Genomic DNA, 24,409 nt, shown 5'->3' with positions numbered 1-24,409 from the left:
GGCCGCCCCTCCTCACGCCGCCGCCGGGCCTGGGCCTCAGCGTCGGGCCCCAGCCCCGCCATGGCCGCTCGCAGCGCCCCGCGCGGCCGCCCCCCCACGCCCGCCGCCCCGACCCTTTATATCGCGCTCGCCACCCCACCCCGCGCCGCGCCGCTCGCCCGCCCGCCCCTCCCCACCCCGCACCCCATAGAAGCGGCGCGGGGATTGGCCGCCCGGCCGCCGGCCGGCTGTGTGGGAGGCGGCGATTGGCGGAGCGCGGCCGCCAGCGCCTGCCTCCCCGCGAGTGTGTGTCTCTGGCAGTGTCAATGGCTCCTCCTGCCACGGAGCAGCGACGGGCTTGAGACGGGCAGGACCGCGGGGCTCCTTTAAGAGAGGGATTTTCGGGGGGGCCGGGGAGGGGGGCCGCGGCGCGAACGTCCCCCACAGCCAGCGCTCGGGAGAGCCAGCGGCCGGCGGCTCCTCTGCCTTTCGAGCGAGCCGGCGAGGAGGCGGCAGCGGCGGCGGGACCCCCGCCTGGAGACCCCCCCCTCCTTCCCTGCTGCCCGCTGCTGCGAGGCGGCCGCCCCGGGGCTCCCTCCCTCCTTCCCCCCCTCCCCGACGAGGCACCGGTTGCCGGAGGATTCCCCCCCTCCCCTCCCGCCACCCACACGAGTCGGCAAATGAACTCGGTCCGAGCCGCCAACAGGAGACCCAGGCGAGTGTCCAGGCCGCGCCCGGTGCAGCAGCAGCAGGAGAGGAACAACGCCGCCGCCGCCGCCGGGGATCGGGGTAAGCCAGGCGCCGCCGCGCCGAGCGGGGCCCTGCGCGGGGTTGGCCGGCGGCGCCGGGCCCCGCCGCGCCCGGCCGGGCACCGGCAGGAAAAGCCCAGGCTGCTTCACCCCTGGCTCCCGCTCAGGCCGCGCTTTGTTTGGCTTGGGCTCTGCCCCGACTCGGGGCCGCTGGGCCCAGCCGCCGAGCGGGAGGGAGGCGGGGGCTCGGCCCCTTCCCCGGCCGCGCTCCCACGCCCGGTGGGGAGGGGGGGGGGCGATCGCCGCCGGCCCTTCGGGACGGAACGCGGAGAATCGCCCCCCCCCCCCCCCTTTCCCCTCCCGAACCCCCCCGCCCCGTCCCCGGGGGCTGCGGGAGGGCGAGCCGCCTTCGCCCGGGGGAGCCGGTGCCTCCCCGCGGGTAGCGGCGGGCTGGGCCCCCGGGCCGGCGGAGGGGAGAGGTGACGCGGGGAGCCGCGGGGCGAGCGGCGCCCGGGGGGGCTATGGGGTACGGGGGGGGCGGGGGGGGGCGCCGGTGCCGGGCAACTCGCGCCGACACCTTCCCCGCCGCCGTCGGCGAAATGGTGTCCGGGGGCGGCGGCCCGGGTCTCGCCGAGCCTCCGCGGCCCGCCGCGCCGCGCAATGTTTGCTGCGCAGTTCGGTGCCCGGGCTTCGGTTACAGCGCCCGGCGGGGGGGCGCGGGCCGCGGCCGATCGGCCATTTATTTACCTCAGCCACACCGCCCCCCTCACCCCCCGCCCGCCCCCGCCGCGGCACCCGCGGCCCCGAGCCGGCCGGAACGGAACGGGGGCTCCGGCCCCCCGCGCCTCGGCCCGGCCCGGCGGGTCCGCCCGCGCCGGGGGGGCCGGGGCCTAGCGTAAAAATGTTGACAATTTGGAGCTAATGGGGGAGAGCACCATTGTCTGAGGGGATGAGGAAGCGGCGAGGTGGGATTCCTCCCCTCATGGAGCCCGGAGCGGGGTCGCTAGTGCTGGGGTACGGGGGGGGCGGCGCGGGCGAGGGGGTGGCGGTCCCTCAGCCCTGGGCACTGTCGCCCCCGTGGTGGCTCTTGGGGGTGCGAGTGTGCGTGTGCTCCGTATGTGCAGGGTTGGTGGTTTTTTTTTTTTTTTTGAAGGCGAGATGGGGGTGGGATTGGAGGAGACATTTTGCATGTCTTATCTGGTGGATTGGATTTTAATTTTTTATGCATTGGCTGTCACAACTCTGGCATGATAAAGGAGACTGATCTGTGGTGCAGTTTTAGATGTACAAATGTCTTTTTAAAATAAAAAAAAGCCTTCATTGTCATCTGAATGTCTTTTGTTTGAGTATCTAGGATATCACATGGAGAACAAGGTATTTAACTACAGAGATGCATCGTGATAAATATTTTAGTGCGTTTTATGCAATCAAAACATTTTAAGCAAATGAAGTAAAGAAAATTTAATCTGAGGAAGTATTTTTAATTCTCCATTCCTCCCCCCTCCCCTCCCTCCCCTTCCTTCCCCCGCCCCCCCTCGCACACATTGGTCAGAGCAAAGAATGTTACCCAGACCAGATTGCTGTGTATATAACCAGAGGATGTGATGTCTTATGCCCAATTATGGGTCTTGTGTAAACCTTCCAAAATCTTAAGTAATTATATAATTAAAATGACTTCTCTGGTATACTGACATTTAAAAAAAACAACAAAAAGAACTTCCTGCTCTCAATGACATGCGCTGAGGATTTTCATCATCGATGTTCCATATGCAGAATATAGAATTCTTTCAAACCCCCAGTTTACTTTTTCTTTTAAACAGATGAAAATATAACTTCTAAAAGGCATCCTGAAAGGTGTGCTTATAGATTAAATGCTGTGATTATACAATTTTACCTTGGACTGCCTGTCTCAAACTGTTCATATGTTATTAATTTGCTAAAGATACAGGCAGCAACTTTTTCTGTTAAAATATGAGGCTGAAATTTATTTGTATTACTCTCACTTTCATGGAACTCTACATTCACCTAATTTTATTTTTTTTTTCCATTGTTCATTGCTGTTCACCACTCAGTGGTGATAAAATAGTAAAAAAAAATCAAGTTCCACTGTTAGCTGAAATTACTGTTCCATCTGGATCACTGCTAGCTTTTTCCTTGCATTTTTGAAGGTCAGTTGCACTAGGTCTGACTTGCCCAAAAATGGATCAATAGCGTTAGGGTGTTTTGCTATTAGTGTTATATCTACATTTGGGGTGTCCCTAGTGCTGTTCCCATTCCTATCTCAGAACTTGCAAGGTCTGGTCCATTATCTCTGGAAGCTAATGCCAGTTTCACCTGTGACTTTGATCACTTTGTGCAGGGCTGTTACTGTAAAGGTTGATGAATAATGCTACTAAATTATGAGCCAATATACTAGGGTTAGACTATACCACACAAGTCAGTGGTGACTTTTTTCACCTTTATTCCCAAGCAATGTAGGTCATCTTTAAAAGGCTGTACAAAAGCAGCAGTGTAAGTTATTAGGAAAGTGTTTCTATTAAAGTCAGATTTAAATTTGCTTTAAAAAACCTGTTATTAGATAATGTGAGTGCAGCTGTGATTAAATGAAAATTATTCTTTGTTGTTATTAATTTCTTTCCTCCATATTACAGCACAGTACTTATGAGTACAAATATCATGGAACAGAGTTGATAATGTAGCACATAGTTAATCTTTGGAACTTCTTGTTGTTTCGTATCATTGAAGTAGATTGCTTAGTAAAATGTGTACTAGGTCTTGAGCTTTATTTATTATTTAATGCTCCGTAAGTAGACAGTGTTTTGCAACTGTGTAACAGCTGTTACATTTTCACCACTGGGTAAAAATCGAGTTATGACTCCTGTTATTAATAAATAGATCACTAGGAAAAAAAAATGGTTTTCTAAAAATCCTCCATCAAAGATTCCTTATAACAGTTTAAAAATCACGCAAAGCTGTGTTTTATACTGTGAAGCAATTCTTACTTTAATGTATGTTATACATGTAGTATGAGTAGATCTAATGAATGCATGATCATGCTATCTGTATTATACATTGATAAACAATGATTGTGTACCTGTATTCTGATTAGTGGGGAAGGGAGATCATAAATGATTGCAGATAAAAGAATTTTGCTCCCCCAAACTCACTGTGTTGTACAGCCAAGATAAGATGTCATCAGGATATACTTCCCAAGATGTTTTGCCTTATGTTCTGCTGTTCACACCTCCCTCCATCTAAATTAGCCACTCTGGCTACACTATGCTACTTCTGTTTCACCTTCTCCCTCCTGATCACCAGTGGGGTTGCCAGTGGTTTATTCTGTTGTTTTGGAATTCTGCATGAAATTTACAGAATAGATGGGTCCTTTCATTTTCTTTAGGACAATGGTCTACCCAAAAGGAAATCTGGACTGGGTGATGTCTGTGTTTAAATATTCCTGTGTTTGCTTATAGTGCTATTTTTTTTTTTTCCTCAAGGGTATAGGTTTGGCTACAGTTTTACAAAGAAGACAAGGTTAGACAGTTCAAGAAAAAAAAAAATCTTGTCCAGAATGCAGCTAAAACTGTCAACCTCAAAGCTATCATTTCTTGTTTCTGTTCTTCTCAAAATAATAACTACATTAGTTCATATGTGCTTCTTTATACCATCAGCACATTACTGGATGTGGTACTAATGAGGTTCTGAGCTTTATGTCCAGTATTAAGTGCTTTTAGGACTGGATCCTGTGTACTGTTAAGTACCAAATGTGTGTAGCACCATGGCAGCTGCGTCTGCCACAATCCTGCGCGTTCCTTTTACGTGGTAGCAGTGTCCATGTGACAAGGCAGTGAGCTGGCTCCGGAGCTGCCTGCGCCAAACGCTAACTGCTTTTTTTTTTTTTTTTTTTTTTTTTTTTTCTCCCCAGGTTGATTTTTGGCACAAGTGCTGGTATGAGGGAAGGGATAACACTGAATGCCTGTAGGTGTGGTGGGACTGTGGCAGCTCTGGTTTAGATTGAGTTAAGCTGGGTCAATACTTTTGGAGTTGGGGCATATTTACAACATACAGCCTGTAAACTAACCTTGCGGGTTTGCTTCCTCCCCTCCCCCCAATTTATTTTCCAAAGAAAACAAGACTTATACACTCATACAGTCTCTCTGTATGTCACTCTGCAACTTCTGAACTTGTTAGCTCATTTCAACCAGATTTGACAAAGGGGTGCGAAGTTCTTAAGTTTTGTGGAAATTATTGGCTGGGCAGAGGAAGAAGACAATGAGGGAAAGACATTTATAACTTATCCTCTCTACCCATGCCAAGAAGCAGCAACCAGCTGGCCTGTCAGCACACAAGGTAATTGAATTAGTCATTTGTCTGTATAGGGGACATTAGGGCTTGACGTACTGGGAGAGAGAGGTTAGGCTGTGTAAGACACAAACATGTAGAAACTAAGCTCCAGTAGATCTCTTGCTCACAAAGCCTATGTTTTGTAATGTTGAGATAAATATCTCAGGAAAGGTAGGGAGTCTTTGGCCCTGTTTCAAGTGCATGTGTGTAAGCATGTGCATGATTTTTTTTTTTAAATATATCCACCAAAAGGCTTACATTGGGGTGTGCTGGGCTACTGTAACAGTAACTGAATTAAATGACTCTTATTCTGAAGCAAATGCCCAGACTTGCATCAAAATAACTAAATTGGTTTCAGTTTTTGTAGGATCATCCCTTATGGCAAGAAGTCAAGAAGTCAGGCATCAGTTGCTCCAGGTGGAAAGAAATGGAGTTCAGGCTTTTCCATATTCCTTAAAAGAGAGTCCTAGACTGGGAAGAGATACATTTACATATGGATATGTAATCCTTGTTTCTGCAATGAAGAGTTTCCAAAGTCTACCTTACAGATAAAAGTTTGGTACTTCAAGTACAACTTCTGTTTCCCAAAGCCTGATTCTGCATCACGACTACAAAGGAGTGTCTGGGTACCTCTGTTGTCCTTCATGTAGGACAAGGACCTAAATTTATGCTAGATTTCTGTCTGATTTGTAGAGATCAAAATCAAGTGTATTTATCCTTGGTATACACAAATGTTCGTTGCCCATAGTTTTGGTATATTTTGGTCATTCATAAGACTATTAACATCTGTTCTAGTTTCCCAGAAATACCAAAACTTTTTTTATTTAATTTCTGTGTTACAAAAACTTTGAGCCCAATGGTTTAAGTAAAGATGTGGTGAAGTGTCCTACATTGGTCTGATATCTTTCTGCTTTGGGGGAAGATTGTGCTCAGTGCCTCCCTCTTGCTCTGGTGCTTTCTGGGAGAATCACAGTTATGGAATAGACCAAAGCTGACCAACATGTGTCAGGCTTTTACTGCAGGTGTGCAGGGCATTAAGCATAATAAACATTACGTGCACTGGATATGGAGGATTTAATGTATATGCATAGAATTGGAGCACTGTGAATGCTTTGTAGCCCAGCAGCTGCCTGGGTATGTGAGGCTTGCAGCTTGCTTTACATAGGCAGTTTCCTCACCAGCATGGTAAATCTGGTGTGCCTAGCAAGTGCTGAATTTGCAGTGCCTGTGCAGAGTGACTGCGGTGTGCGTGTGTTTTTTCGGCACATTAAGCACACTTACTCTGCACATGCACAGTGGCATCATCGGGGAGGCCAGGTGGCAGCCGGCGGGGGCTGCTACTGCAGTGAGGAGGACAACTCGTTTGGCTCCCCCTCCCTCCGGTCTGGGCCGCTTCTGTAAGCGGGGTGAGTAGGCACCAGGTGTATTGTAATGTGGGTCACCTGTGGCAGCCCTTGAACTTCCTCTTACAGCTTGTGGCTGTGAACTGCGGTCTGTTAGGAAGAGGAGGTAGCATGCTTCTCTAAGATAGATAAATTGTGCTGATTAAGTATCTTTAGTCTTACATATTATAACAGGTGGTATAGGAGAAGAAAATCAGAACTGCGCTATGTGTGGACAGTAAAAGCAAAGGGGAGAGAAAAACATGACTGAGCTAACAAGAATTGAGAAAATGAAAGGTTTGTTCAGTTGACTTTGTCATTACCTAATCCTCTCATGTTTTTTGGTTGTTAAGTACTTCTGTTTGTTTCTTGCTTATGTGGTGTTTCTCTGTTCAGGGCTTGAATAGGAGGGGAAACATACTTGGTGATTTTTGTTATTGTTCATGGTACTAAGCTATAGTATCTGAATGTAGCCTAGGATTTTAGTCTGAGTCCTTCCATTCTTGATGAAAAGAGTAGTGGTGGGGAGGAGGAGGGGAAGAAAGCAAACTAAAATGTACAATGAAATTACAGAACACCTATCAAAATTCTGCTTTTATAATATATTGCTACTTTTAAAAAAGACCCTTAAATTCTTGTAAAAGAGGAGAGCAAGATCTAGGTGTGGGTTCTAAAATAAAGATGACATTCTAGAGGAATCTCCTATCAGTTAAATTGTACTTCCTATCAGAAAGTTTAGTGAACTTTTTTTGAGAATCTCTGAATCTGGAATACTTCTTAAAATGTAACTTGCACAGTAGTTATTGTGGTTCTTCTCAATAACTAAGTTTTGCTGGTTATTCTGCTGCCTGTTCTTAAAACGTTGTTCTTCATCCACATGTAGAAGCTTGGAGGACACAGACAAGCAACAAATGAACACTTGTAAAACACACAGTTCTTTCAGCAGGCTTTTAGGGACTATTTTTTGTGCTCTCCTCTGAGTTACTTCCTTTAGTTGCATTCTGACAAGATAATGAAGTAATTTTAGAGCCTGGTTGCTAGAGGAAGAGGTCATCCCATTATTCCTGCTTCTAGCCCCATGTTCTTAGCCCCTGCCTTGCATTGGTACTTGTAGCTCCCTGAACCAGATCACCACGGAAACTTTAAAACACCCTGAATAATTAGTTACCTGCGGGTTTGGCTCTTTGAGCTAACCAACTGCAGAATTTGAGTGTGTAAGAGAAACAGTTGTCAGGTACGCAGTTGGGAGGGGAAGGAAGTGGGGCAGCCCCTCGTCCTCACAGATAACTGTCAGATCAGTTTAGCTGCCATGTGAGACTGGAGTCTCGCAGAGTGACTGGCGATGGTCCTGTCTGTTTGAGAGGAGCTGTTGAAATGCTGCTGTGGCTCTGTTCTACGATATGTGCTATGATACATACAATGAAGCCTACTGTTTGTTGTAACAGAAAACGGCAGTTTCCACTCCCCTGCCAGGTTCGTCAGGTCCCTCCTGATATCTTAAATGTGAGAGTTCAGGCACTGTTTTGTTCTAGGAGCTTGAACTGCTGCATAGTTGCTTTCTGCCTAGAAATGTTGTTGCTGAGGCTCCTACAGTTGTTTCTGATAAGCAGCTCTATTTTCTTGATTCTACTTAGTTTATTCAGAAGAAGTGCTTAGAAGTGTCGTTCCAATACATACTGGATATTACTGGTATTTCAATATCAAAATAATAGTTACGTTTATCGTCTTGTGCAACTGGTTCTGTGTTCCAAAAAACTGATTCAGCTGTATAGCCCTTCCATGTGAGTGCCAGTCTAGTGTTGATAAAACATGCAAAGTTTTTCCTCAGTTTTTCTGTCCTGCTTGATGTCATTGAGCTTGGTAGGTATCTGGATTAGAGTTGTTGGTTTGATGATGGTTTTTGCAATTATTAGTGAAAGCTGATTTTTAAAATGAACTAAACCTCTTATCAGATATTGGTCTTGTGTTGGGAAAATACTGAGGGTGAACAGTAAGAGTACATGGGGGTTATTCTAGCTGTAGGCCACTGGAAGAATAGTCCTCCTTATGTTCCAGAGAGATCTTTATTTCCTAGCTCCTGACCTATGCACAGAGAAACAGGTACTCCTGGGAATGAGGTTGGGAAGCAAAAGCTTGAGTTTTGACCTACTGTGAATTGCCATTACAAGGCAAAATTAACAACTGTACTTGGAATTACTACACTTGTTTGAAATAACCACTGTCCAGACCAGCAGAAGAGCTGAATTTGCAGTCTCATGGTCATCATGCTGTGTGCATGCTTTTATACCAAAGGACTGGTTAGCATGAATAGGTCATGTTACAATAACTATTTCCTTTTGGTAATCCCAGTTTGTAGTGTTTGGAAACAGCCTGTTTGCCTTAAGGGTTCTGATTTGTGGGTTCTCTTCTTTTGGCTTTTTTCAGCTTACACATCTAGAAGGGAAGGTTCGAGGGTTTAGCCTGTTGCTTTCTGAATAGGGGTGAGTTGTAGCTCTACAGCCAGTCTAAATTTCAAGCTATCTTTGTATTTGGACAGGTTATTGTAGGATGACAGGTTACCATATGTCAGCTGATCTGTGGTATCTGATTCACAGTAATTGTTCATGTGCATGCTCTTAGCCTGTGGCAAATGGAAGGTAATTTGAGTTAGCTTGACCCTCTTTCATTACGCTCTTTCAAGGCACTCCCTTCTCCACATGGATTGTTAGACCTGCTGGAGTGCCTTGGCTAAAACAATAATGCAGTTTCTGTCCCCAAGCTAGTTTGGGTGTATCTATACAACAGTAAGATGAGGACTTTGACACCATTTCCTGTATTGTTGCTGTTTTGAGACAATACCTTGCTGAAGGAGTGAATACTACAAAGATGCTACCCTGAAAATTAGTTGGATGTTATAATTACCAGGTGCATTTTTCTTTAGCAAAACTTACAAAAGCTTTATTAGTGCATTTTAAAACACCATAAATAAGTCATTAATTTCATAGTATCTTGGTATACTTCTTTCATGTTTTTAAAGAAGTAGGTTTTACCTTGAGATCTTTCAGAAGATGCTTCATAATTCAAATCATTCTAACACTGCAGTAATGCTTTTGGATGTTCTGATTCAAAGCCCACTGAAATCCTGGCCAGCTGAAAGATTCCCATTGACCACAAAAGGCACTTGAATTTGATCTGAGATGACATGAAAGGTAAAATAATTTGTTTTCTTTTTAGTGCTTAGTTCTTAATTGAAGTTTGATTTTGCAACGGTAACTACATAGCTATCCAGACTGGTTCATCCATAATTATTAAAAATCTAAAATACTACTTAAATGCATATGGAAAAATACTTTTCAGTAGTCTGATATGCCACCCTGTCTTGCTGTCTTACTGAATTTCTAAGGCTTCCAAAGAGAAACTCAGAACTGCCTCTTGAATGTACCTCATTTCCCCTTCTCCCACAGATGAATCTGGTTAGTTAATTACTGCACAACTGATCTTATGTGTATGCGGCAAAAAAAGCTTCTGCCCCATTTTTCGTTCTTATTTGACCAATGAGAGTGTTTTAGGATGTATTGGATAAGGTTTACAGTTCCCAGGCTGCTTGTACTTGGGAAAGTGAGTGTAAAAGCGTGATGGTTTTCTTTACTTGGAATTCAGTCTTCTTAAGGCATAGGCCTTGGTGCAGACTTGCTGGAGTCCTCTGAGAAACAAATAGTTGTAAAAGTTTGTCAACATACCTTTAGAGAAAACTTCATGCTGCAGAAGCATAGCAAAACTTCTGATTTTAATCATTTTTCTAAGAGCTGAGGACAAAATGGATGCTTTTTGTCTAAATAAGCGTTTCCTGACTGTTGGGAAAGCAAGAGACCAGAAAGATGACCCAAATACTGTTGGGTCATCAGTTTAAATTGCATGTAGTAGCTGTTCAAATTAATGTTTGCTATTTCCTTAAGTTGTTGCTGTCTTGAAGGAGGAAGGACAGCAACTTTTAGACAGTTGTTACATTAGTCTTTGGCAAAATGTGACACTTCACCTTTCTCTGAAGATGGTAAGATCTGTGACACTTTTTTTGGCAGAAAGGTTCTGCCCCTTCACTTTCTTCAACAGTCATTGAAGCTCAGTTGTTCAAAATAAACCTGAGTTTATGCTGGAATTTCACTTGCTCCCTTTTTACCTGTATTGACTGCAGCTGTTGAAGATGTGATTGTGGATAGTGTCAGGAGATAGCTGAGCTCCACCTTTTATGACCTTGAAAGCTGCAAGACTGAAGGTCTAGGGTGGTTGCAGTATATGAAAATAAGCAGCGGGTTTTCCATCACAGAAGAACGATTTCATTCAGATCCATTTGGAGCTTCCTCTCTGGCTCTCTTTGCAAAATTATATAGTAATTGAGCCTCTAAGGCATGTGCTTCAGATCATTGTTGAGAGAACCTCCTTCAACACAAGTTGTGAAGTTGTTTGGCTAGCTAAGCATCAGTGGGAAAGCAAGGAGATAAATGCTTTGGGCTGCTGTTGCTGTCTGGATGATTACAAGAAGAATGGATGTGATCATGATAATGGGTAATAAATATCTGAATGACTTCAGGTGGTGTTTGGTAAAGAGTTTAGACCCTTTCATATCTTGCCAAATTTCTTAGCAGCAGCTGCTCATTGATCAGCACCTTGTGATCAATAATCTGCTGATACACTTGACAGTATCGGTATGGATGCTTGCCATTGTCAGATTTTAGCTTGATTTAAAAGGTTTAAGTAACTGAAAAAGGCATACCTGAGTAGGTTCAGTGGGTGTCTAATGAAGCTCTGTTCTGAAAATAAAGTCGCCATAGAACATGTTGATGTGATGCTGGATTTCCCATTTTGTCTAAGTAACATTTGAACATCTGAGCTTGTTAATGTTAAAAGTGTTAACAGGAAATAATGTCTTCTGACAGCTCTGTCTTATCTAAACCTATTTTTTAAATGCCAGAGAAGAAAAGGTGAAATTATTCCGATTTTCAGTTATAGACAAAATAACCTTAATATGTAATTGTAAAGGAAAATAGATTGGTCATGCTAATGTTGAAATAAGCACTTTATCTTTTAGGGGCTTCTTGCTTTAGTATAGCCATTAGCTATAGTTTACATAATTGAGCCGAAAATAAAAAGTGAATATAAAGGAAGTGTTAACTTATTTGTAAAAATGTGGATAATGTGGGAAGAAGAATGGACAATTAATTTTAAAATTTTATTTGAAATTTTCAATATTGAGATTATGTGGTACTTGAAGATCAGTTTTTACATTCACTTCATGAATTTTTTCAGCCTATGTTTTTCTGGGTAACTTTTTTAAGAAACTGAAGATTTGAGCGTGTACGCTGCTGTGGGTTGCTCTCATGCTGATTAATACAGTGGAAGTTAAAAATAGGTAGTATATGGAAAAAATAATGATTTTTAATTCTGTTTGAAAGGCTTACCAAGCAATACCTGCCTTCCACTGATGCTGTAAGAGTAGATTTGTTACCATGTTCTTGGGTAAATCCCAACAGACTGACTGCATAGTTTTTCGTTTATTTCAGTCGTCTTAATGACCAAGATCACCAAGAGCGCTGTGAGCTGCCAATGTATTTTTTTCTGTGTAAGATTTAGAAGTGTTGTACAATAGTGTGAAATTAAGAACAGTAGCTGAAACACTGAGCGTGCTGAAATCCTAGCGAGTTGGGCACGGTGATTTTCAGACTAAATATACTTTGGGTGCCACCCCAGTGTTTCTTCCTTAGCAGCAAGGTTGCATCTCCAGCATTCCTCTGGACCACTACTATTAGCAAACGGATAGAGTCTGTTGAAGTAGTACTGTAATGGTCAGGGAAGGCAGAAATCTTCAATTGTTTCTGTCACTTGAGTGGTGGAAATAATTACCACTTTAATAATGAGCAAGTTTTAAATAGTAAGAAAAACTGAGTAAGTGGTCTGTTTTAGTATCTTTGTGATGTTTTGATGAAGATCTAGTCACTAAAATTATGTGTATGTACTGTGTGTTAAACATTCACTGTGATTTTTTTTTTTTTATTATTTGTGTGTAGGGTCCTGTTGGCAGAAAGGTTCTATTTTTCAGTAATATAAATACTGTGTGTGCATTATGGTGGCTGGGGGAACTGCTTGAGCCTGGTTAAGTCGTCTTTTGTAAGATTTCTGGGGTATATATTTTGTCTTTCCCCAGAATTCTGTAGTACTGCAGAAGTGGCCGAATATATTACAGAAAATTAATTCCTCCAGTTTGTGAAATCGAAATATAGTTTGAGGAAGGGGCAAAGAGTGGTAGATCAGAATATCAAGATTTGAGACTTGGTATCCACAAATCCTGCTTGTGTTGGTTTTGTTGATCAGTTAAAAAAACCCACCAATATGCTTCTTTTTTATTAATACAGGTAAGTGATACATTTCCTCCCAAGGCATGTCTCTTCCTTCCCTCCATCATGTACGTGGAGGCAAAATTCTTAAGTATCCCTTTCTGCAAACCCAGCTGGCAAACTCTCCCCACCTAGATAAAATTTCTGTTAGTGAGAGTCTCTGTAAAAAAACTTCATGATCTTAGGGGTTTAAATTAAATAAGAAATTAATTCTTGTAGTGACATTTTTTCTTTCAAGAATAGACTCATATGTATGTGTGCATATTTTTTTTTTTAAAGTGAAAGGAGTAATTCAGTGGTTCCTTGTTTCCTCTTTCAGTATTTCTAGTAACAGTGATGCAGTGGGTGGAGTGAGGCTAAGGAGCAGTTTCTGGTCAAGAAGGTTCCTGACTTACTGATCTCTTCACGGAAATCCTTATTTTTGTATATGCAAAGAGTTTACGTGGTAAAGAGTTGTTCAAGCATTGACTGATGTAAAAAAATATTAATCAGGGCACTCAACTTTAAACCTTCCATTCTGCCTGATTGTTTTGTGTTGGGGTTGCAGTAAATCTGGGGAAATGTCTCTTATCCCACCGCTTCTTAGAGATTCTAGTGATGGCCTAGAATAATTTCAGGTACTGCTAAAGGATCCCTTTTGTTTACTAGTTTGGATATTTGTATTGCAGTACTCTTGTGTCTTGTAGGCTTTCAGTTGTGTCTGTAGATGTCTCATTGCACACTTGAGATGTGGTGAAGTACCATTGTTCGGACTTAAGCACTGGGAAATGAAAGCGTAAAGAAATGACATAACTTGCCTGAAGTCACCAGGCAAGTCTGTAGATACAGTTTCACCGTTGGTTTAAGCAATGTAATTGCAGATGGCCACCAAAAGGGGTTATCTTGGTGGTGCTTTGCTTCTTCCTTCCTTTGCTTTTTGTGACAGTGCACCTGTACAATTACTGGCCATTGTGTGAGGGAGCTGGTGGAAAAAGGTCTGTACTCTCTGGCAGTATTATATTCTTAAATTGGTTTAACTTTATCGTGGAACCACATCTGTGACAAAGCACAGAATTGGACATGATGCCCTTGGTTTCCTGTGGTTGGTAGTCTAGTTTTGAACTATACAGTCTCTCTTGGTACAATACCTGTCTTCTTCCTGGACTTATTTTAGTGCTCAGCTAGTCCCAGGATAAAAACTGGGTGGTTGAACTGGGAGTTGTTGCTCTCGGTTGTCATTTGTCCTGTGATCCCAGCTGATTCCTGTTCAAGGCAAAGATCACTGAATGGCTCAAAATATGTTTGTGGTGGTGCTTTAATCTTTCGGGGCAGCATATTAAGGTAAATGGGAATTGCAGTTGGCTGGCTTAATTATGCTAGGCTGAAAACTGGAGCTGCTCTTGAATTGCCACGTGAGCTGCCCGGCCATCTGTCATTGGGGCAACAACTTGTATTCTAAGGGGCAGCTGGCAGGGTTGAGGCTTACTTCAGCTGGCAGACTTTTTTTTTTTTTTTAATTTGCCACTGCGTGTCAGTCAGAGCTCTTATTTGTGGGTAAGGAGAAGAGTAGGGGTTGCCTTAATTGTTTGTGCAATTAACTTAAAAAATCCCAAGAGGAACAGTGGGCATTTCTGTAAGAATAAATTACATTTGTGTAACTTGTGTTCTGTGTCCTTACAGACTATTTCTTGTGGTTTTGAGATACAACAATAATGTGACAGTTGTGAAGCCATAGGTGTGCCTGTGGGTATACTGAACCATACATATGGCACAAGAAAATTATACATTCTTACTAAAATGCAGTGTTATGTTGTGAAATCACAAATACTGAAGGAAATAGGTTGAGAGACAACTTACAGAAAGGATCGTGTGGAAGATTCAAACGTTTAGATTTTGGACTAGTTCTTTAGAAACTTTATCTTACAGGCTTCTGAGTAAGGACATGGGAACTCTTAATGGTATTGATACGGACACATTGCTGTGAGCGGAGAAAAAACCCACTAATAACATCAATTTATCTGAGGAAGACTATGTGGATTTATGAGAAGTGATTGTTGGAGAAAACACTGCAGTTGGCAGTCAAACAATATATGGCTTTTAATTTGAAATGCTTTGGATATTTTTGTCGGATGAGGGGGTACTGTTCCCTCTCTTCTTGTTTGGTTGGAGTTTTTGTTTTTTCAAGACCAGGAATGAGTTGATAGTTTACTGATTTTGGGAAGTCTCAGGGAGCCCAGGATAGTATTTTACATTGGCTCTTGCAGAAGTCTAACTGCTATTGCTTGTTCATCCCATACAGCCAGCTGATATGCTGGGGGTAGAGGGTAGGAAACAGCATAACTTTAATAATGGATTCTTAGTCCTCAATCATAATCTGGACTGGTGCAGATGACACTCTGCTCTAATTTAAACCAGATGCTGGCTGCTCTAAAAGGATCTTTATAAAAAGATGATGATAGCTGGCATGCGGGTACTCGGTCTACTTCTCCCCGCTTTTCTAGGACGTCCAGTAGACCAGAGACTATTAAAGGGAATATATGCAACATGCATTTATTGACTTTGTGCTGGCAAGAGACATTAGTTTGGCCTCAGAATCTGTCTGTGTTGATTGTGCCTTTCCGATGTTTAGAAAGAATTGATAGGGGCCCCAGGCTGTTAAGGTTGGAGTCTTATGAACATGCAGTAGGACATGCCTGAAGCATCTCCTCATTGCTATATGTAGCTCGGAGAACTGTCTGGAATTAAAATTTTCTGTAGAGCTGTCCTACTAAATTATGTCACTTGCTAGGTGAAAGCAAATTTTTGATGGGAAACTTTTTATTGCTTTCAGGTGTGGTGGAGGCATTTGTCTTTAATTGCTTCAAATTTCCAGGAAATGATATTTAGTTCTCTGTACTTTTCAATCTGAAAAATGTAGTTGATATTAAAAAATAAAATTAATAATGACTTGGAATAAAAAGTTATAATTGTAAGTAGCAGGAAGGGCACTGACAGACTATTGTACTTGTTTATACTGGCAAAACAAAGTTCAGTGGCACTTTCAAAACTACTTTCAGTGCAATTATTTCTGATAAAGGATTTGCCTAATATTGTCTGTATTTTGAGATGTTCAAGTCCATAACTTAGTTGCCTTGATTTTGATATTTACTCTGGCACCATGTGTCATAATAGGTGCATTAGAGACACTTTGTGTTGGCAACCATGGTGTCTGTCTTGTCTGAGGCTGTCCCACTGTGGGGGTGGGGGAGGCGGAGAGGTGGGGGAGTCCTGGTGTTGGTTTTTTGGTGGTTTTTAACTCGTGTTTTGATAGACATTGGTCTCCTGTCTCCAGTGACATTTGTGGGGAGAATGTGGTGGTGGTATGACTTTTTCCTCTCCTTCCTTTTATCTCAAGTCTCTTCTTGGGAATCCAGAACTCTTCTGTATTTACAGTGGGCAATTAGTTCACAGTAAGGTTTGGCTTTATAGAAGATGAAAATTCATTTTGAACCGCTCTTCACGCGAGGTGTCTGCAGCTCTGCATTTGTCCACTATGGGCACCAAACCAGATCTTTCTTGGCACTGGGGGCCATTGGCAATTGTTTTGCTGTGTTGGTTCTAGAAGTTTTCCCTTTGTATGATTTTCTTTCCTTCCCAACACTGTCATAGCTGAAGGTTTGCAGATCTTCAGCCACAACCCATTACTTTTCATTAAAGGAAAGCTGCTCTCCTTTCCCATTTGTCTTCTAAAGAACACAAAAGATATTTTTAACAGGCTTTTTTTCTTTTGCCTAAAAATCTAAGCTGAAGTAGCCAAACTGGATTTTGTTTTTGAACTGCAGGTGACTTTTATTTTACTCTTTAAGTTTGAGGGCACTAGCTCTCAAATGTGAAATGTGATATATTTTTCAAAACCTGTTACATTATCTCACAGCTCTTTACTTTGTTGCAGGAATGCTGACATTTTCTGACTAATAGATGGCACCACGTATAGTGTAAATGGTTCTCACCCTTGGAATATAGAAGAGTTTGCTTCAGTGAAAGATGGTTTTAGTCTTTTGCCTAACTGCTGCTCTTAAAGTCTTGTTAGCATAATACTGTTTTGTGTATGCTTAATTATATGTATTCAACAGTTTACTGCCTAGCAGTAAATTTAGTCTTCTAAATATGACTTTTAATCTCCCAGTCTAGGTTGTTATAAATGTTTAATGTGTCATTTTTTTCATTCTGGTAACTGCATTTGACTAGTGCACTTGATCCAGAAAGTATCTAACATGTTATTGCTGTATGCTTTACTTACTACCAGATGGGAGCCCCAATATATGTGAATTGCTTCTCTGTGTTTAAATTAAAGTAATAGGTGTATATTGCTTAAAGGAGTTGTCAGCCTTTGGCCTGTATGCAAAGCCTAGAGTTGCTTGTGGACTGTTTCCCATACATGGTGCCTATGTATGTACTTTTCTGTTGAGTACTATGGACTGCTATATTGCTTGCATCTCAATAAAAATACCGGTATGACATACAGCTGTTACCTAGCACCAGCAGAGCTCCTTCTTTGTGGGCGGGAGGGTTGATGTTAGGAAAAAAATATGAAGAGTGGTTTCTTCAGCTGAAACTACAGGAGAAGATACTAGAAAATAGAAATTTATAAGTTTGTGTTGAGTAATTCCTCTCCTTCCATCCCCCTTTCAGGAGCATTTGAGGGTGTACTGAACAAAGAAACAAAGAGAAGTGATTTTTTTTTTTTTCTTCTTTACAATTGCAATAGGTGTATAAGTCCAGTATAATTTTTTTTTACTATAACCTAAAGTCTGAATTGTTACTGTTTGGGTTTTTTTAATTGTTTTTTTTCTTTTTTGTTTTCAACTTCATCTGCTATTAGTCTTGCACAAAAATTTAGATCTCGCTTGTTCCTCTGTAGGAGAGGAAATGTCACAGCACTCATATTTGATGATGGATTCCCTTGACTGCTGGGTTGCTTACTTGGTTGGTGTTCCTCCTGTTTCATATTCCCCTCATGCTATTGTATTTGGTTTTGTGGTCTTTATTGTTACAGCTGTCTTCTTTTTCATGTACCGTACATGCACACTCAGATAATAAGTGGTGGATGAGGGTATGTGGAAACTCAAAACTTTGAATACTCCATGCAAGTGAGGCAGGTGATTTCCACCCCCCCCCACCTTGAGTTAGGGTCTCTTCCCAGCTGTGTCTACAGAGGCTAGTCAGCAACTGAAAGGAGGGAGAGTTTTATAATTTTGCAATTAAGGATGGTAGGAGTAGAGGAGAATCAAGTGCAGGTAAGTGTCCTGACTCAGGTCAGATGTCTTGTCCTGCAGCCTCTTTTAGTCCTTAAAACTGAACGACCAAATGTAGGAATCCCAACCTCACTTGGAGAAGTCTGCTTTGTGGTAAAAAAGTGGAAGTAACTCGGTGGTTGGGTGCATCCTAGTAGGGGACAAATACAATTTGATGAAGATGAAAAGGCAAAAGAGATCTTAGTGGTTTATGTTGTTGTTACTGGTGGGTGGGTGAAGGCTAAATGTGTCAATGTTCTGCAAGAAGGAGTCAGAGGGAGAAAATCTTAAAAATGGGTGGATGTGTTAATTTCTTTGCCTAAATGATTATAAAAGCAAATCATATTTAAAGAGGTAGCATGTACTGGACAATTGTGCTGTGAAGGCTTCACTATCTTATTTGTGCTTTATGCCCTAAATTTTTTGAAATATTTGGGAACCAGCCACAGCTGCTGTGGCTGGTCACTTTGTGTACATATTTGTACATTTGGAATGCTCCTTTACTGCCTTCTGTGGTGCTTCTGCAGCTGAAATTTGTAGCCTAAAACACTGAAACTTTAAATTTTACCAACACTTTGCATCATCTAATCTTATCTGTATTAATAAATTTGTACTGGTATATTATTTAAAGATTGGATGGAAAAAATACTTCAGATTTCTAAAACAAAGGACAAGTTGCTTCTGATAGCTTTCTGTTAGGGTATGTGAGGAGAAAGTAAGCAAAAGATGAAGAAAACATGGAAGAGGCAAGATGGTGGTAAAACTTTTTGGTTTTCATGTTGCAAAAAAATGAAGAGCCTTCTGGAAAGGGATTTATGATTATTGGTAATTTTATTAATTTAATATAATTAATATAAATTAATACCAGCCATCCCTCCTTAACAGAAGTAGAAAGTTCTTAGAAGAGATATTTGTTCCTACCAATATATTAGTTTTTGAAGTTGGAAACAAAAACCCCGGTAATCAACTAAACCCCAGCAAGCGAACCCACACAGCATATTTATAGCATCTGGATATAGGATGGATATTGATATTTGTGGAGGAAAAAGAGTAAAGATTGCTGTGGAAAACTTCCGGACTATCTTCAGAATAGTGAGACATCATGCTTCCTGAAAGTTAATATTTTAAAGAATTATTCTTAAAATCTGTATTCTGTGTAAAATAGTAATAAAAATTATGTGTGAACAAATTAATTCAATAAATATACTGGCATTTTTAATATAAAATGTTTATTTGTTCAATCTATAGAATACAAACACTTTGTTTTTTAAATTAGTCATAGTTCGAGAATAAACATTTCAAGAATTCAATCTGACAGTTGTTTAGAATACATCTTAAGACAATTTTTGTGGCTATGTTGAGAGTGAATATAACAAAGATGGCTAGTATTCCGTGTGCTCAACCAAAGTACAGGGAGAAAAATGGCAAAGCTCAATGTACTTGTAAAAATAAAAATGTATTAGAACACTTAGAATATCCCGGTTTTGCTAATGGAGAAACAAACAATGAACAGAGATCTAAGGATGATGTTCTGGATGGAGTATAATTAATGGTTGGCAAATATTGTATATTTTAGCTCAGTGGAGGAAAACATCCATTTATTTAGTGGACTGGATTTAACTGTGTGTTCGTGACCCTTGTGGCATACTTTGAGTGCACAAAATGTATTTTATTTGCTAAAAATGCTTTGAATACTCGTGATTTAAGAACAACTCATGAAGGATTCTTTTCTTTTGAATATTTAGCGATACTGAATCTGCTTGTGGCTATGCTTGCACTTCAAATACAGCATAACGGACTAGATGAATGTAATTGTGTAATGGGGGCATTTTAATGCTTCCAAATGGACGGTGTCCTGTACATTCTGCATGCGTGGGATTTGAAACTGGCTGTGATCTGTTGTACTGAGGTTGCACTCTATCATAGGATAGTGAGAGCATAGGCATTGGTCTGCCGAGAAGGTGGGTGTGGCATGTGGAATGGCTGTGTAAAAGACAGTATCATCAGTCTGTAGATGGCTTTGCATGCAGGGCTTTCCTCTGGGAAGAGTTAGACACTGTAGAGAGGCTGTCATTGAGCTAAACATGGGCAATAAAAACCTCTGGTCTCTAGAAGCGATGGTTAGTGCTGGATTGGGGCTGAATTGTTGGCATTGACCAGTGTTCCCTGAAGCATTGCAGTTCTCCAGGATCAAATTAGGCAGGAAAGGTAAAAGGACAGGAGCAGAATGAAGCAGGCTCTGACTCTTCCTAGTATTTAATATTTTTTTTCTTTTTTATTATCTGGTATCTGTACACATATGGATAGCTCTTACTTTGTGACAGACATCTTGAACTTTCCTCCACCAAAGACAGAACCCCTGAAAGTCCTTTGAGAGTCTGAGATACGAAGTGTAATACTTTTCTTCTGGAAATGTTTCTGGAAATATATTTTTTTATACTTTGAAAACATATCTGAGAGGTGTCTGTTAATGGAAATAAATCTCTTTTGTTTACTTGTTCACTTCTGGTTATAACTGGACACTTCAAACTACTGTAATACTTTCCCAGAATAGCCGCTGTAGACAGTGCAGTGCATCTGTCTGCTACTAGTGTCCGTGGTGCCTATCAACTGGAAATAAAGATTCATTCCATCATAGTTCAGGCTCTGACCTGTTTCTCATCTTGTGCCAGTATTAGAAATCCTCACAGCACTGACATGAAATAATTCACTGACTGTTAAGTATTACACTTCAAAGATAGCAGCCTGATTTGATGTCAGGCTTCATAGTTTTTCAATCATGGTTTGACTGATGCACCAAAATTTCTTTGTGCTCCTTACTTGTTAGTCGTCAATGGTGGCATATGCTCTGACATCTGGGGGGGGAATATTGTCAGCCAGCTACTGTACAGTGTCAGGGTTATTCAAGGTGTAATCTGTACTTCAGAGTAGCCTGCCTTCTAGCCTTGCTGGCTAGAAGCCTTAGGTTTCACAGGGTATGAATAAAGCCCGCTTGTCCAGCCCTTGTTTGGGAGCATAGAGAAGCCTAGGGCTGTGTATTTTCTTCACAAGTTTAACTGCTGCCCAAAGACCTTTTGGGGGTGGTATGTTTCTGAAAGGCATGCTTGTATGGCATCAGGATGCTGCTGTTATCTTTGAGGTGGAGGGAAAAAGTGGCCATTCTATCAAAATTTCAGTTGCACAGTAACGAGCATGACTGTATACTTTGCAAGTTCAGTAAAGAAAAATGTGAGATAAATGTGGTTAATGACATTAAGGTCTTTTGGTACTGAATTGATCTCCTAAGCCTTAGAACAGGGTAAAGTAATTCCAATCAAACATTAGAAGCTGTAGTTCACTAGATACTCCTTTTTTGTCACCAGCAGTTTTCAATGGTGTTTAAATTCAAAGAAGTTCACAGAAATTACTAATGCTACCCCTGCTGTATAGCAGTGATGTCTGAAAGAAGCAGCAGTTGAAAGAATATAAACAGCAATGTCTTTTAAACCCTTCCTGCCTACTTTTGGAAGACATTAATCATTTATGTGCTCATGAATCAGGTAGAGTATCTTGAGATAGCAGCAACTAGTTCTAGATTGGCTCCATCAGTTTCAAACAAGTCTGAGGGCAGCATTCTTAAACTATGTGGCCTTCATCTGAGATGATCAACCAGGAGAAAAGATGTCCGTAAAGAAGCCAGCAGGGACAGAGATGTGAACGTTGTTCACATAACCCCAGAACACTGCACAGTAGATATGCAGGTATAAGCCTGTGTGAAAACAAACTCAACATGATTACTTTTTGTGTCTTACTTTCTCCTGTTCTAGTCTTGCTTGCAACCATGTCCACGAACTCTTCAGGGTAAGTTTGGGTTTTTCCCCCTGCTTTAAGTGTTTGAAGTGACTAACTTGGCTGTGTCTCCAGGTGCTGCTGCAAATTAATAACAGTGGAACAACTGAGTAGTTTACAGGTGTGTCAGATTGATAGGTTCAGAACAGGTGAAGCTGTGACAGGATGACTTGATGAAGGAAACTGAAACTAAGATGATGATTACAAAGACTGACAGAAAATAGGGCCAGGAAAATAAATTCAATTTGCTGATGTTATATAACCATCTGAGTGCTGCCTGTAGATTCATTAGTTTGAGAACATACTTTGTAAGGGAGAGTGATTGTGTGTGGCTTCACTTCTAGCAAATTGACTGTAATTTAGAGTGAAGGTGTAGGAGTTTGAATATATTATTACTCTAGTTTTCTAGCTGGTGTGATCTTGTCTAGCAGGTGAGTTTTTCAGTGTGTTCAGCCAGCATGTATTCTAGTATACTTCAGTTACAGTTGCACAGATCCTTGAAACCATGAATTGGCACAGTAGCACTTCTTGATTTTTTTTTTAATTTTTTTTTTAAACACTGAGAGCCTGAAACAATAACATGGAAGAAGAATGAATGATCTCTTTTTGTACCAGGAGGATACTTAGAGTTGTACAAAGATGGTGTACAATAGTAGTGTATGTATTTAATTCCAGATGAGAGATACGAGGTGCCGGGGGTGGAGGGGAAGAAGACATTATTTTGAAGATCACCTCTGAGTACGTGGTACTTACAAGTCAGGTACATCATCTATCCCAGCACAAACAGAAATGACTGGAAGAGCCACAAGATAGGGACAGGAAGAGAGCGAAGGGAGCAGAGCTTGTACTTCAGCATGCACAGCCCAGGGGTATGTGGCTGGTGGGCCTGTGAGCCTCTGCTCAGGTCGCTGTGCCCAAGAGGGCTTCAGTTCTGAACAGACATGGGAGGTTATCACAGCTCTGTTCCCACCCTAGCATTTAATTTTGAAATCTTAGTTCTCTTAAGATCTGTTGGATGTCTTGGCTTTTGTCTTGCTTTGTTTCTCAACTCTAGCAGTAAGAGATAAATCTTTTCCTATACCTCTGTAATCAAAGCTTTTATTTTTGTTACAACCAAGTTTGAGCAGTGCAAATGAGATCAGAGTCAGGCAGCAGTTTCTTTATTTCTGCATGGCTATCCTTATGCCTGCCTTCTAGGGTAAACACAAATATCTCTTTACTTTTTGGAAGAGTCTTTAATGTGGAAAGGTGAGGAGGAGAGCGGCTTGAGTCCTCCTGCTTAAAACTTCTGCAGATCACCTTTCAGATTGACCTCTTCTCTATCTTCTTCTGTAGATATAATTGAAAGTAATGTTTTGATCAGTTACTCATCAGCATGCAACTTTGTAGAATGGTTGCTACTACCCTAAAATGGCTTTGTTACAAATACCTCATCAGTTGCTAGCCTTTTAGCTGTTTGTTATTAGATAAACATAGTGTGTTTGTAAAGGCTTCGTGATGTCTCAATTGCCTGATCAAGTATGTAGAAGTACCCTATGATATCTTACAATCAAACTTCTGCTCAAAATGCTTGGTAATGGTGTTTTTTCCCCTCAAACCTCTGGACCAGGAAGATCATGAAACATAGCTGAGTCTAACAGTTGGAAAGAAATGAGGTAATGTATATGTTATGGAAATCTAAGAGAAGGGGGGAGTTTCTGTAACAGCAGAACACTAGCATGTTATATTTTAGTACTTTTAATCAAATCTTTAAATTACTGTGCTGAGGATATTTTAATTTAACCTAAAATATTCTTCTTATTCCTTCATAATAGGTTTCTTGCTGACAAAATATATTTTGATGCAGATTCTTCGATTGCTTAACATAGTAACACTTGCTAGTGTAGAAAATATCCGTGTTTATGTAGCAGTGTAAGCTATGTAAAGCTGTGTAGTTTTACATGTGTATGGCTGAAAATACTATGGTCTGTCTTCCTATCCTAGTGTCACAATGTCTGGGATTTTTGGATGTGTGGAGTACTCAGCAGAGTGAAAATGGGCTGAGGTTTTAGAGATGCTAATGTACTACAAATTTATGTTTTATAACAAAGCATTCCTTGGGTAAAAGCAGTTGGATTGGGAGCTTCAGTGGACTGGTGAGGCCATGTAATAGGAAATGTAGAGGCTATGTTCAGCATGAGTGGGAGAGCTGTTACTTGCTTAATGAGAGTCAAGCAATTATTCTCTGATGGCACCTTCTCCCTTTGCTGATTACCTGGGGAGTCTGGGCTCCTAACTTAGGTCGTCCTTCAAAAATGGATGGAACAGCCGTTTGAGCTGATCTCTTACTTACTGTCTTGTTTTAGCTCAAGCCATATTAGCAAAGCCATGGCTGCCCTGGAAAGGGCCCACAGAGTTTGGAGACTCCACAAACAGGCAACCTGTGCCAGTGCTCAGTCACCCTCACAGTTTAAAAAAAACCCCAAAAAACAACAAAACAAGCAAACAAAAAACCAAACAAAACCCCC

General features: G+C 41.6%; 1 protein-coding gene across 3 annotated transcripts in view; it reads left to right on the top strand.

Annotated features, from left to right (window-relative positions):
- Nucleotides 1-278: 278 nt before the first annotated feature.
- Nucleotides 279-24,409, top strand: part of FBXO11 (F-box protein 11) — a 78,900-nt gene continuing 54,769 nt past the window's right edge. For 2 of the 3 annotated variants that reach the window (XM_074863943.1, XM_074863941.1), the window contains exon 1: nucleotides 280-768. In XM_074863943.1, coding sequence (XP_074720044.1) covers nucleotides 660-768 — 109 coding nt within the window. In that variant the 5' untranslated portion in view covers nucleotides 280-659. Of the gene's footprint in view, nucleotides 769-24,409 lie in introns of all 3 variants that reach the window. The other variant, XM_074863940.1, reaches the window with a different exon arrangement.

Source organism: Strix uralensis, chromosome 3, assembly GCF_047716275.1.
Source record: "Strix uralensis isolate ZFMK-TIS-50842 chromosome 3, bStrUra1, whole genome shotgun sequence".
Lineage (NCBI taxonomy): Eukaryota > Metazoa > Chordata > Aves > Strigiformes > Strigidae > Strix > Strix uralensis.
This window is presented reverse-complemented; position numbering and strand designations above follow the sequence as displayed.